This window comes from Rhincodon typus, chromosome 20 (assembly GCF_021869965.1).
Source record: "Rhincodon typus isolate 14 chromosome 20, sRhiTyp1.1, whole genome shotgun sequence".
Classification (NCBI taxonomy): Eukaryota; Metazoa; Chordata; class Chondrichthyes; order Orectolobiformes; family Rhincodontidae; genus Rhincodon; species Rhincodon typus.
In genome coordinates this window covers 31920806-31933674 of record NC_063351.1, presented here as the reverse complement: position 1 = coordinate 31933674, position 12869 = coordinate 31920806, and the positions used below count along the sequence as shown (strand labels likewise).

At 37.5% G+C, this 12869-nt stretch overlaps 1 protein-coding gene across 28 annotated transcripts in view; it reads right to left on the bottom strand.

The window, feature by feature from the left end:
- Window positions 1-3014: 3014 nt before the first annotated feature.
- Window positions 3015-12869, bottom strand: part of tcf7l2 (transcription factor 7 like 2) — a 184664-nt gene continuing 174809 nt past the window's right edge. For 7 of the 28 annotated variants that reach the window (XM_048608801.1, XM_048608804.1, XM_048608803.1 and 4 more), the window contains 5 exons: window positions 12691-12798; window positions 12262-12310; window positions 11413-11485; window positions 10331-10384; window positions 3015-4984 (listed from right to left, as the gene is read on the bottom strand). In XM_048608801.1, coding sequence (XP_048464758.1) covers window positions 4546-4984; window positions 10331-10384; window positions 11413-11485; window positions 12262-12310; window positions 12691-12798 — 723 coding nt within the window. In that variant the 3' untranslated portion in view covers window positions 3015-4545. Of the gene's footprint in view, window positions 5007-10016; window positions 10042-10326; window positions 10385-11069; window positions 11143-11412; window positions 11486-12257; window positions 12311-12690; window positions 12799-12869 lie in introns of those variants that run through there. The other 21 variants (XM_020526818.2, XM_020526822.2, XM_020526824.2 and 18 more) reach the window with 14 other exon arrangements.

Sequence of the window (12869 nt, the reverse complement as noted above, 5' to 3'; positions counted from 1 at the left end):
TCCTGATGGAACTATGGGTGTCCCAAAAGGTAGTGGTTCAAAAAGGCAGCTCACCACCACCATCACCAGGGTAATTAGATGGACAATAAATACAGGCAACAAATCAAAGTCGTCTTAATCCTTTGTTGCCTTACACTATGTTATGTTAGGAACATGTAAAGCTCCACAGTTCTTTCACAGATATACTTCTAATTGGATCTACTTTCTGCTTTCATGGATTCAGAGCTGAATGCAGGGTGTGTGTGTGTGTGCGCGTGCGTGCGTGCGTAGTTAGCATAAATCACTTAAATAATAATGCAACTTTGCCATAAATAAATAAAAAAATTACCAGCAGAGAGTCTTCTCACTTCCAACTCTCAACTGAATATTCGGGCATCGTGGAGATAGCAATAATACAGTAACCATTATGGTATTTTAAGTATATAATTTTTGCTGGTTTGTGAGTCCAGTTCATATGATGGGAGTTAAAACAAAATTTCCTATATATCCGCAACATGAAGAAATATTAAAAAAGCTCTGTAATGGGAGTATCACTAATTCTGAAGGAATTAAGGTTTTTTCATGGACTTAAATGTCAAGTCAATTTCCACAACTTTGGATCTGGGTGTTTTGATACTGTTACTGTTATCAGGATAGCCCTATAGCAAGAAGGCAAATATCACAACTGAAGTAACACCTTTCTAGTTTTTACCTTCGACATGGCTTTATATAGGGAAAAAAAGCTGTCACAGTCAGTGGTTCTAAATTATTGCCGGAAGTGTGCAAGCACTAAAGTGTATGTGCTAACCTAGATATGTTTGGAAATCTGTAATATGCTTACGTGACTAAATAGTGTTTTTAACACCTTTAAAGGTTGATTTTGTCATGGAATCACAGAACTTTATATCAAGGAAGCCACTCAGCTCATCACACCTCTACAATCTCTGAAAATGCACTTTTGCCCCTTTCCCAAACTCTAGAGAATTTTAACTAGTAGGGTTATATGTCAATGGTTAGTAACTACTTATCTGTAGATAACATCTATTTATTTGTGATAACTAGCAATATTTGTGAAACCGGGAGGAGAGGTGAAAGTAGAGGGCTAAAATGATCCAGGGGAAAATTGAACTTCTGAGAAATGAAATAAAAATGTTCACACATACAATAATTAGATTGGTCCTCAGCACAGCATCTTCCAACTTCTATGCTGTAACAGACACAGTTCAAAAGCATCAGTCAAATATGATTTCTATTGTCATACCCATTAAGCAATGTGCATTCTTTTCTTTACAAAGGGCAGAATAGCTCAGCAGTTCTTGAACAGTTCAGTACTTTTGTAAAATGATTCATGATATAAATCAAACAAATTTTCTCTAAATTGAAGACACATTTACGAAATCCTAGAAAGTCACACTCCCACGTTTTGTTTTTAAGTTGGCATCAATCTATGTAAAATATATTTACATTCCCAGTCCATCCCTTCACAGCAATCATTTTTCAATAGGAATCTGGAAACAGATGAGAATTCACACATCACATCCAGTTCAAAACTGCCAAAAATGTTCTTCACATTCTGAGATGAGAGTACCAACCTATCGATGTTCTGAACATACTCATTTTCAAAAGCGATCTGGAGTCTGAAGCAGGCAGAAGACTAATGGAAGTTTGGCAAAATCTGATCAAACATTTTTGAGGTGGCAACTCAGTGTTGGAAGAATTCACAAGTTTTAGCATACAGTTTTTGTGACAGGCACCTAGAGCCACTGACAAGAAGTCACTCATCATGTGTACTAAAAATCCAATCAAGGCATTTTGGATGGAGGCGGAAGGAGACAGTATAAGCAGCCACTGCAAATAGTTTGGAAATCATCCAGAATGTAATGAGCGAAGTACTTATCAACCTGCTTGGATAACTGATAGCATATTATGAATTACCAAGTTATTGCATGCAACAGATGCAACCACAAAATGTTAATGCTATGGGGATTGACATACAATATTAGCTATCACGTGTTTAATACTGATTATCAGGTAAACTCATTAAATCACCTTACAATACCATGAACAAATTGTTCTCATTTTCAGCTGAAAATGTACCGTTGTTGAAAACAGAATTAAGTCATGGGACGCGGACTCATCTCTAACTTCCTTTCGACACACTATGCCATAAAGCTCAGACTGTTGGGTGAGGAATAGAAGCATGCTTACAAGACTGAAAGCAGACAGATTACCAAATCTAAGTAATGTATCCACAAATCAAGCAGGCAGTTTATAATATTTGCCTGACAATTTAAGAACATAACAGAATCAGAATCAGTTCTGAGGAAGGGTCACCGGTCCCGAAATGTTAACTCTTTTTTTCCTTCACAGATGCTGCCAGACCTGCTGAGCTTTTCCAGCAACTTTGTTTTTGTTCCTGATTTACAGCATCCGCAGTTCTTTCAGTTTTTAACTTAAAAACATCTATGTATAGAAAGATCCATTCTTTCTTGCAAGTCTTCTTAAAAATCTAAATTTCAGTATATTTGTGATTCCATAATTTAAAAGTTCCAACTTGAAAATGAAATATGCACACACAAAAAATTAATTACACAACATTATCCCCAGGGAATTCAGTGTTGAGAATTGGTTAACAATCGTGGAATACTGTTTATTACACAAACCTTCAACAGTGTTGCACTGTAATAAAATATGCTTTCGAAGGAAACACCCCGAACTGTGAAGAAAAGCAACTGCTACAAAGTAACAATAGTTACAAAGTACACAAAGTGAATGAGAAAAATGCAAAGCAAAGAAAATGAAGTGTAACTTAAATGACTAATATCTGGATCTACAACCTTTGTGCCTACCTCATATTTTCTTCAGCAAATCCATATCTACAATACATCAACACCAATATCCATGTCTAACAAATTATCTGGAGCTTGGTGGAGGTAATATCTGACTCCTATTTAAAGAGTTGTTGTTTTAGTTCAGTTTAAAAAGTCGATGATCCATTTTCTACTACGATGGAGAGCACATGAACACCACAAGAATTGTCTGCACGTACTAAGTTGCTTTTATTAATCCAGAACTGCATGCTACAGATACTGTACAGCATGAACATTGATTCATTACAAAAATGTTTTCAAAAACGAAAAGAAAAAAGGAGCAAAAAACAGAACAGGAACATCACAGTTGTTAGGAAACATTGAGAGTATTCACAAAAGGTCATCAGCTTCTTAGTAAAATGGAAAAAAAACAGCTATACAACTGCTTCATTTCTACTACAATGGCACCAAATGAATGAAATTTTTCATCAGTTGTATACAGTCTTTGCAACATCAACATGCCTATTTTAAAATTTACTAAATACCTACTGATAGTAGTGTACATAAAAAGTGGCAGTTTCAGTTTTGAGTAATTTCCCCAACGTACAGAAAATTTGGCCCTTATGGGTTTTATTAATTCTCACCTTTCAATGCTTTGCTTCGTATGAATTTTTTTGGATGATTTTGCCAATAGCTACCAAACACATTGCGTTATAGCTTAAACTAGTCAGCAACATTAAATCTACATACATACCTATGTTACCTCACAGCTAAAAAGGACCAAAATACAGCAAAAATGGGGGAGGGAAGATGTATCGACCTTTAAAAGTTTGGCACAGAATACATACATAGAATATAGGCTAAGCAATTCCAGGGGTTGAGGATATAGTCCACGACGGGGCTTTAGATGGGTGCTCAGATGCTTTGTTTGTGCTATTCCAAAAAAACATTCCCCCCCTCCCCCAATCGCTTTCAAGTTTTATTTTGTACAATGGCTTTTTTTCAGCAATTTTGTGCACTTTTGTTCTTTACAATGCCACTACATTATCCATTTGGTGACAGTCATGTATCACAACAGAGGAAAAAAGGTGAATCCTTGGTAAATGAATCTTTTTCATATATAAGATGCTTACACTAAGCAAAAGAAAACTTTATACATTGAAGAAATGAAAAATATTTAAAAGACAACATACATGATACAACAAGCATCTCTAAAGCAATAAATACTACTGGTCCTATAGCGTTGTAATTTCTTTTTGCAACACCCCCCTCCCCCCAAAAAACAACGCCATGGAACAATGCATATTAACACAGTTTTCCCCATTATTTCTGTACATTTAAACAATAACACGCAACATCACAAAAGTTGTTCCACACAATTAACAGGTGGCACTGCATTCATTGTGCCCTTAAGGATAAAATGGACGTAAAATGATTGGTTCGCAAGCTCTTATTTAATACAAATAATACAGCGTAGCCAACTCCTTCCACAAAGGCTTCTTTGAATTTGATACTAGTCTCTTACTGGCAAAGAATCCACACAGTAAGAGCCCCATAACAGTGATGAACACTACAAGGTTTTGCAATGATTGACAAGAGGTTGGCAGGATTTCTCTCAAGGCTTATCCTACATATTCAAAGAGGACCTTGAAATAACAATGGGTCAAATATTGACCAATGCACTCCATAACATCTACCGACATGTAGCCATATGGCACAAATGAAATAAAAAGAACACCGGCAACTAGGCTAAAAGCTATTCTAAAGACTTGGTTACAAGTGAAAGTGGCTGGGACTGTGTCTCTTGCAAAGAACCATGGGAATGGACAACTGGCATGGATGAAGTCGAAGGTCGAGTCTGCGATGAAGAGGAGGATGTGGACTGGTGTAAGGTGATGGACCGGTGCTCTAATGCCCCGTTCTGGCAACTAACAGCTGAAACTGTGCTGGACTTGAGTGCTGAGTTTGTCGACAAGACTGAGGAAGAAGATGGTGAGGAAAGATGGGCCAAAGGATCAGGTTTCATTGTAAGTGACAGAGGTTGCATTTGTTCAGTCTGTGGATCAGAGTCTGCTGTAGAAGGGCTTAACATGGAAGGAGAAGGGGGAGGAGAATCTAATATGCTTCCATCTGAAGAGGGTGGGCTGGCGCAGCTGCCTTCACCTTGTATGTAGCGAATGCACTTTTTTTTTCTCCTAGAAACAGGGAAAGATTTATCTGTAAATAAAGGGCAAAAAGACTAATGGAGTTGGTTATTTGAACAAAGAAAGTAATTTCATTCAGGCAACAAGAGAACATCCATGACACTTGAAGCATTAACAACTAATGCAAGGCTCAGTTAAGCCTGCATATCTATAGGGATTTACAAATTTGCTTAAATGTAACAAAGTATAACTTTCTGTTATGTAAAATACTAACCAAATGACAGTATCTCGAATTTATCTGTTAAGAACCACACCAATTTGAGAATGACAGGAAAAGATACTAAGAAAAGAATGAAGGAAAGGAAAGGAACAAGAAACCATTGAAAATGCAAAATAAAACAAGAATAACTGGTTCTATGGCCTGCAGGCTGTGGCTGATTCTTTTAATGGGCTGCAATGGAAAACGCAAGTCAATTAAGGTTTGGTTGATTGAAAAAAGATTCACATTTCATTAATAGGTTTCCTTGTCTGCGTCATTTTCATACCAGCTATCTGTGAGAGGAAAAAAGGCTTTTATTGTACTTCACAATTCCTGGAGCAGTTTGGCCAAGGGTTTATTGTTAGAGTACATTTAGTTTACTTTACAAACAAGCAATAGTTCAACCACCAAATAAAATTAGCAAACAACAACATGTATTTATTAGTATGCCCCTCTTAATTTTTAACGACACAGATAGAAAAAATGCATTAGTATTCAGACTGCAAATAATCTTACTTTGTCCTGCATTTTGCCAAAAAAATGGGATATAGAGTCCATCTTTAAAGTTTTCTAACATCACACCTCATTGCCCCTTGCCCAAGTTAAAACTTCACACCCAACAGAAGTCTGTTAAATGTATTCTGGGCCTGGATGGCAAGACATATTTGAGACAGTTTCAGAGTTCAAGCCACAGAAGCCTGCAAGGTCAAACACATGCTAAGATGCAACATATGCATGCTGTTAAACTCAAGGTTCCTCATCACAAAAGGGCTGTGTAACAGACAGAAACATGCAAGTGAAGCAGCAGATCATGCATCATATTAAAACAAAGCTGGAGGAGGTGAAATGACCAACTTGGTGGGCTCAAAACAGAAAATAAAACGCAATACCAACAATCAGGTTATTGCCAAATGAATAGGATCTTCTGACTCACTTCAAAATAATTGCAAGTCATGGCTGGGAAACTACAAATAATTGTTATTTAGCTCAATTCCTGAACTGCTGAGGGTGAATGATCTGGAAGCTGTATTTAAACATTGCATAAATTATTTCAATAACAAAGCAATTTATTTAAATACGGGTCCCAAACATTTTTTTTTAATTTTCCATACAATCTATAGATACAGATAAGATATTAGATTAGATGCAGAACAAAAGCAAAATGCATGTGCCAGAGGTTTCTCTGCATCAGTGCATTACAGATAGATGTTCAATTTCAAAACTTAATAAAGCTATAATAGGAACATTAATAATTTTTCAAATTCCAAATTTTTTTGTGCGGGGAAAGAACTCTAAAATTTCAGCAACTGTTAGTCAAACAAAAGTAATAGTGAACAGGCAACACGTGCTGAATCCTCTATAAATTGCAGTTTCAGATGTCAATCCTTTCAACTTTATACATTTTCGCTTTCATTTTCTGGAAATGGATTTCCCTTCTCTGGTCTTCCTCAGCCAAAATACCTTCCTCAGCCAAAATACCTTCCTCCAATACCATCTTCCTAGTACTGCCAATTTAATTAAGCCAGCAAATGGGAAATGTCAATTACATATTCCTCTCTCCTTCCAATGATCTTTGTTTAAACTTCTAGAAAGTGTTCCTCTTATTTTCTCCCATTTGGAACTTCTAGGGTCACAGATCTTCCCAAGCTAAGGCGCTGAGCAAACAATGACTTTCAGACCTGTCCAAATGAACTCAGAGTTATTGCTTTTGGACATATAAAAGTATATTAGGTTCATAGATTGGATATTCTTCCTCGCTGTTAAGTGCCCTGCCTCCCAGATGGCAGCACGTTAGTCTGGAAAATTGTGAAATGATGGCAGGAATACAGTGGGAATTTCATTTGCTACTTCATTATAGATTAACGTTATTTCAATTCTAATCTCCACCTTCACTAATTGTCCCCAGCATCACTCTTCAAGAGTATAGCCAACTAATCTCTTACAAGACTTGCACTTTTATTGGTGCCTCTGGATGTCAATGTATATATTCCGCACACAATGGAGTGTTCATTGTTTCAACCCAAACAGGAGCTCTGGCTGTGACGAATTGTTCACGCAAAGATATGTCCTAACATTCTGCGGAAGAACAGATTGGTAACCATTCTTCATACTACGTTGCCTTTCAATTTAATCTTTTACTAACGTAAAGTAAATGTATTGCTGATTACATTCAATTTGACTCCCTTTTTAATTCTTGGCTGCAATAATCTGAAAACCAACAATATAAACAGACATTCCTCCCTCTCCCAAGAAAAGTCTAAATTAAAAATAAAAAGCATAAACTATTTTGCTAACAAGTTTTTCTTCTAAATCCAAGTCAGGAAAAATTTGGGTAAAATTCAACAAATGTCCTGGTTTTATAGTCGAAGTGTGTAATGTCATAGAGCTGTATAGCACGGAAACGGACCGTTCAGTCCAATTCATCCACGTCAACCAGGTAACCTAAATTAATCTAGTTCCATTTGCCAGCATTTGGTCTATATCCCTCTAAACCCTTCCTCTTCATTTACCCATCCAAATACCTTTCAAATGTTGTAATTGTACCAGCCCTCACCACTTCCTCTGGCAGCTCATTACCACTCTGTACGTGAAAATGTTGCCCCTTGGGTCCCTTTTAAATCTTTCCCCTCTCACCTTAAACCCATGCCCTCTAGTTTTGGACATCCCACCCCAGGGAAAAGACCTTGGCTACTCATCCCATCCATGCTCCTCATGATTCTATGAACCTCTGTAAGGATACCCCTCAGCCTCCGAAGCTCCAGGGAAAATAGCCTCAGCCTATTCAGCGTCTCCCCATAGCTCAAAAACTCCAATCCTGACAACATCCTTGTAAAACTTTTCTGGACTCTTTCAAGTTTCACAACATCCTTCCTATAGCAGGGAGACCAGAATTGCACACAGCATTTCAGAAGAGGCCTAAACAATGTCCGATACATCCACAATATGACCTCCTAACTCCTATTCTCAACACACTGACCACAAAAGGCAAGCATACCAAACACCTTCTTCATTATCCTATCTAACTGTGACTCCAATTTCAAGGAGCTACGAGCCTGCACTCCAAGATCTCTTTGTTCAGCAACACTCCTCAGGACCTTACCATTAAGTGTAAAAGTTCTATCCTGATTTGCCTTTCCAAAATGCAACACCTCACATTTATCTAAACTAAAATCCACCTGCCACTCCATGGCCCATTGGCCCATATGCTCATGATCCCGTTATATTCTGAGGTAACCTTCTTCGCTGTCCACTACACCTCCAATTTTGGTGTCACTTGCAAACTTACTACCCATACCTCCTATGTTCACATCCAAATCATTTATATAAATAACGAAAAGCAGTGGACCCAGCACCGATCCATACGGCACACTACTGGGGGGGGGGGGCTCGGAAGCCTCTAGTCTGAAAAACAACCCTCCATCACCACCCTCTGTTTTTCAGCTTTGAGCCAGTTCTGTATCCAAATGGGTAGTTCTGCGGGTATTCCGTGCAATCTAATCTCGTGTATTTAATTTCACCTCCAAGTTGTTGAAGGATACAATGGGAGTGAACTACAACCTACCTTAACTTGCTTATGCCAACAAAGGATCAGAAATACCAGGTAGTAAATAACAAATTGGTAGGTCAATGGCAGACTGGGTTAGACTCAGTCGTGATGTCCTGTACAAAATAACAGTCTATCAGCACTCACTGTCTAGATTCAACATTGACAATGTCCTTTTGGGTATAGCACTGGAGGACACCTGCTAATCTGGGAGCCACATTTAATATGGGAGTCAATGCTTTCATGAGAAGAAACTGGGGCCAAAGTATTTCTTTTCAATTTTTAAGTAATCTGGAATTTACATTCTTATTATTTTGCAATTTTAAAGAAAATTTTAATCATTATTAGTGAATTATTTATCCATCACACTTTTTACAGACTAATATAAATGTAGCAACAATCCAATTTCAATATTTTTGCTAAAGCCTTCACCATGTATGACACTCACCCACAAGTACAAACTTGATGTCTGAAATAAGAGATGGGCACCCTCAAATATAAAGCATTTATTTGGCAATATTGAAGAGGATAATCATGCAATCAGATCATTTGAAGAATCCCATTCACAACTGTTTATTTGGGTTCTTTACTCGTTACTTTTAACAATACATTTTGCGTTATAAATCTGATCATTGGTCCATTGAAAATGCGTTAAAATTGTTATTGTGATGTCACAATTAATTACTTAAAGAATTAAACCATTCATAAATTTAAAAAGGATTGCATGATAGCCAAAATGCTCAGAAGTGCTAAAAATGCTATAAGGAATTAATCAGAAATGCTGCAGTGTCAAATTTACTGCTGCTTTTGCAAAATCAGGACTGGCAATCAATCCTCTGGCACCTGCTCAGTAATGCACGATGTTTGTCCATCACTTGGCAATTGTCCCTGCTGCATCTTACATAATATTTACTTTTAATTTGAGCACCAATTATTAGAAATGACACGGTCAAATAAGATGAAAAATGTATACCTCAATCATGGAATTCAGTCAGAAGCACAATTATATTTACATTTTAATTATGCTTTAAGTTTATGAAAGTAGCTACTCTTAACGTACATGCGAACAAAGACAATGCTAAAAAGAAACACGCAAGTGCACAGTCTCCATAAGCCTCAGAAGATCAGCAGAATTTTCACTAATTTCAAAATCTGATAAAGTGTGGTTAGAGAGACTGTAACACATTCTGAATTAGGTGAAATGAAGTGTGAAAAAGAGATCAAGCACTACGCATACATGAAAAACAAAAAGTTTCAACTTGGAAGAAACAAATACCTACCATGACAACATTCCCACTTCAAAGACTGCATGTGTCAGGACAAAGAAATAAGATTTAACCAAATGCAGTCAACAGGAAAGGTGTATATAAACAGGACAAAACATTTATTCCCTCTACCCAGCCAAGTCCTAAGAATTAGAGAATTGGCAACTGGAGTAGTTTGAAAAGTTCTAGAGTACCCAGATTAGCTGTGGTGGATAAGCCTTTGACCATTTGATGTCTGAGTTTGTTTAGTTAAACCGAATTGTAAGAAAACTAAAAGAGAAATTTAATTGTGTTACTTAAAAAGATATTCCAACAGATTTTGCACTCGCCTGAAAATGAAAGTTTCCTCTGAACGAGCTTGTAGCTGGTATGACGCCCAATTACTAAAAATAAATTGGCGATTAATACATAAAAATGTAAAAACATTGTTACTGGAGTGCACAAATACCTTTCTGCTTCTTGGAAACTTATCTGTTGTACAAATCTGTGATTATTACTCAGGAGAGACGACTATTTTATCAATAAGATAACAGTTTCTGTAAACAAAATAGTAGCACTAGATGATGAAATTTCACATTTACTGATCAAAATGGACTCATGCACATCAGTACATGTTGTGCACTTTGAACTGCATTGTCTACACATTCACCAGAAACCGGTGAGAAATATATATGTGTACATACATAACAGATTTTTATGAACCATGGAGGTTAGCAGTTAGAGCCAGTTTTTAAGAACAACACTTCTCTCTCCTCTGTCTATGGTTCACTGCACCAATCTCTGACACAAGGTCACAGGCCCATCGTAACCACGGTTTGGGGAGGGCCAGGTAAAGGTGGAAAGGTGGAGGTTAAAGGGGGTGGAGGTTAAAGGAAGTGGACAGCGCTTGCAAGGAGACAGACCAATGCTGCTAATAAAAGGCAACAGGTAAAAAAAAAGGAAAGTAAAAAGAAAAATCTGCAATAAGCTATAGAATATTAGCACATTAGAGCACAGGAAAGTCACACGAATGCACTACAAATCCAATAAAGGGCATATTTAATTCCGGAAGGCCTAATGGGAGTATACCTGCAAGGTTTGCACCATAAACTCTGTTGGTCTAGCCCGAACAATGCCCGACACTTCTTTGGAGTATTTGCATCTGTTAGCATGAAGTAAACAAAAACAACAAATGGAGGATACTGCTCACTGGATGTGACATCTCAGCCAGAGCTAGTGGTTTAGCTGGCCAAGTTGGCATTCTCCCCTCATCACTTCAAAAACAAAATTCACACTTCCTAGCAACAATAGATGCAAGGGTAAGTATCAGCATCCAATAAAAAAACACTGAAACAGTGATAGCAAGAAGGGGAAAGTACCAATTTAACCCAGCTGAAACCAACCATAGCAAACCTGGGAAAACGATACACACCTGCACGGGCCGCACCAGTTATTCTGTTGATCAAGGCCAAAGCGCGCTCGGCATTTCTTAGGAGCGCTCAGATCTGAACAAATTGGAAGAAAGCGAGCAGAGGAGACAGAAAAGGAAGAAAGAGAGACAAGAAAACAAAAAGGAATAAATCAATGTATTTGTTACCAGTGATCAGTAATGCCCTCTAATTTCATAAAAATGTATTAAAATCACAGCTGTGTTTTGCACCCATTTAAAAAGCACCAATATTGTGTGGCGAAACGAATTAGAATTATTTTATAGTAGATTTCAATCAGAATTGACAAAAAGTAGTAAGTGGACTGAATAAAGAACCTGCTGGTTACTGCCAGCAGGGATGTTAGGCTTTGAATCAAGCTAAGAGGTTAAAGTGCATTGCAAAAGAAGCTAGATAGCAGAGTCAATTTTACATGCAGGTCTTCTGACAGCAAATGTGAATTAGGATAATGGGATTAGTCAGCAGGTAAGGCTAATTACGTGGAGGATACATCAGAAAACAGGTACAGCCCAAATTAATATATGTCACTACAAGACAGCAAGTACATACAACAAGGTTTAAAATAAGTTACAATTGCTAATGCATTCATTATTTTATTTTTACAAGAGTTCTACAAAAACAAGCATTGTAATGTCTATAATTCATGCACTGATTACTTTATCACTCTTGGAAAGGCAAACCAGCCATAAAATTAAAACTGCACATACAGTATTATCATTAACAATGTTATAAAACATGGTTAGCAGCCAGCTAGGGTTTAATCTGATTAAAGGTTGTTATTCTATTATGTGAAGGGTGCCCTTTATTCTGGAACATAGTTGCTGTCTACTTACCATTGGTTTCCCCTGCCTGCTTTTCCCTTTTCCTCTTCTTCCTCTTGCCCTAATAGCGAGAGAGAAAAAAAATGGAGAAGGGAAGAAAACAGCTCTGTTTGTCCACTAGGTTCACAAAAACCACAGCATTATCTGAAATACCTTAGAAGAATACAACCCCAAGGACAGCAGCACTCCAAGAAGGCAGATCACAACCAGGGGAATTAGGGATGAGTAATAAATACCGATCTAACTAAAAAAATGCTTCTGCCAATCAACACTAAGAAACAAAAGTTAACGAAGAACAGCCCTCTGACGTGCACAAGGATCTGAAGATGAGAGGACACTATTGGTTTCATCATGGTTGTTATTTGTAATATGTCTGCTGGGCCTATAAAGAACTAGGGAAAGAAGGATGGGGGAAACAGAGCATTAGGGAATTGAACTCACATAGTTATCTCGTGCTGACCAGCCTGGGTAGAGTTGCATGTGAAGCTGCCGTTCCTTTCTGGCTAACTCATAATACTTTGCTTGTTCTTCTCTAGACAAAGCGTGCCACTGAAAATGAATTGGGTAGGATGTAGGATAAATAAAGCAAATTAACTACTTGCATACAAAAGAGCAATAAA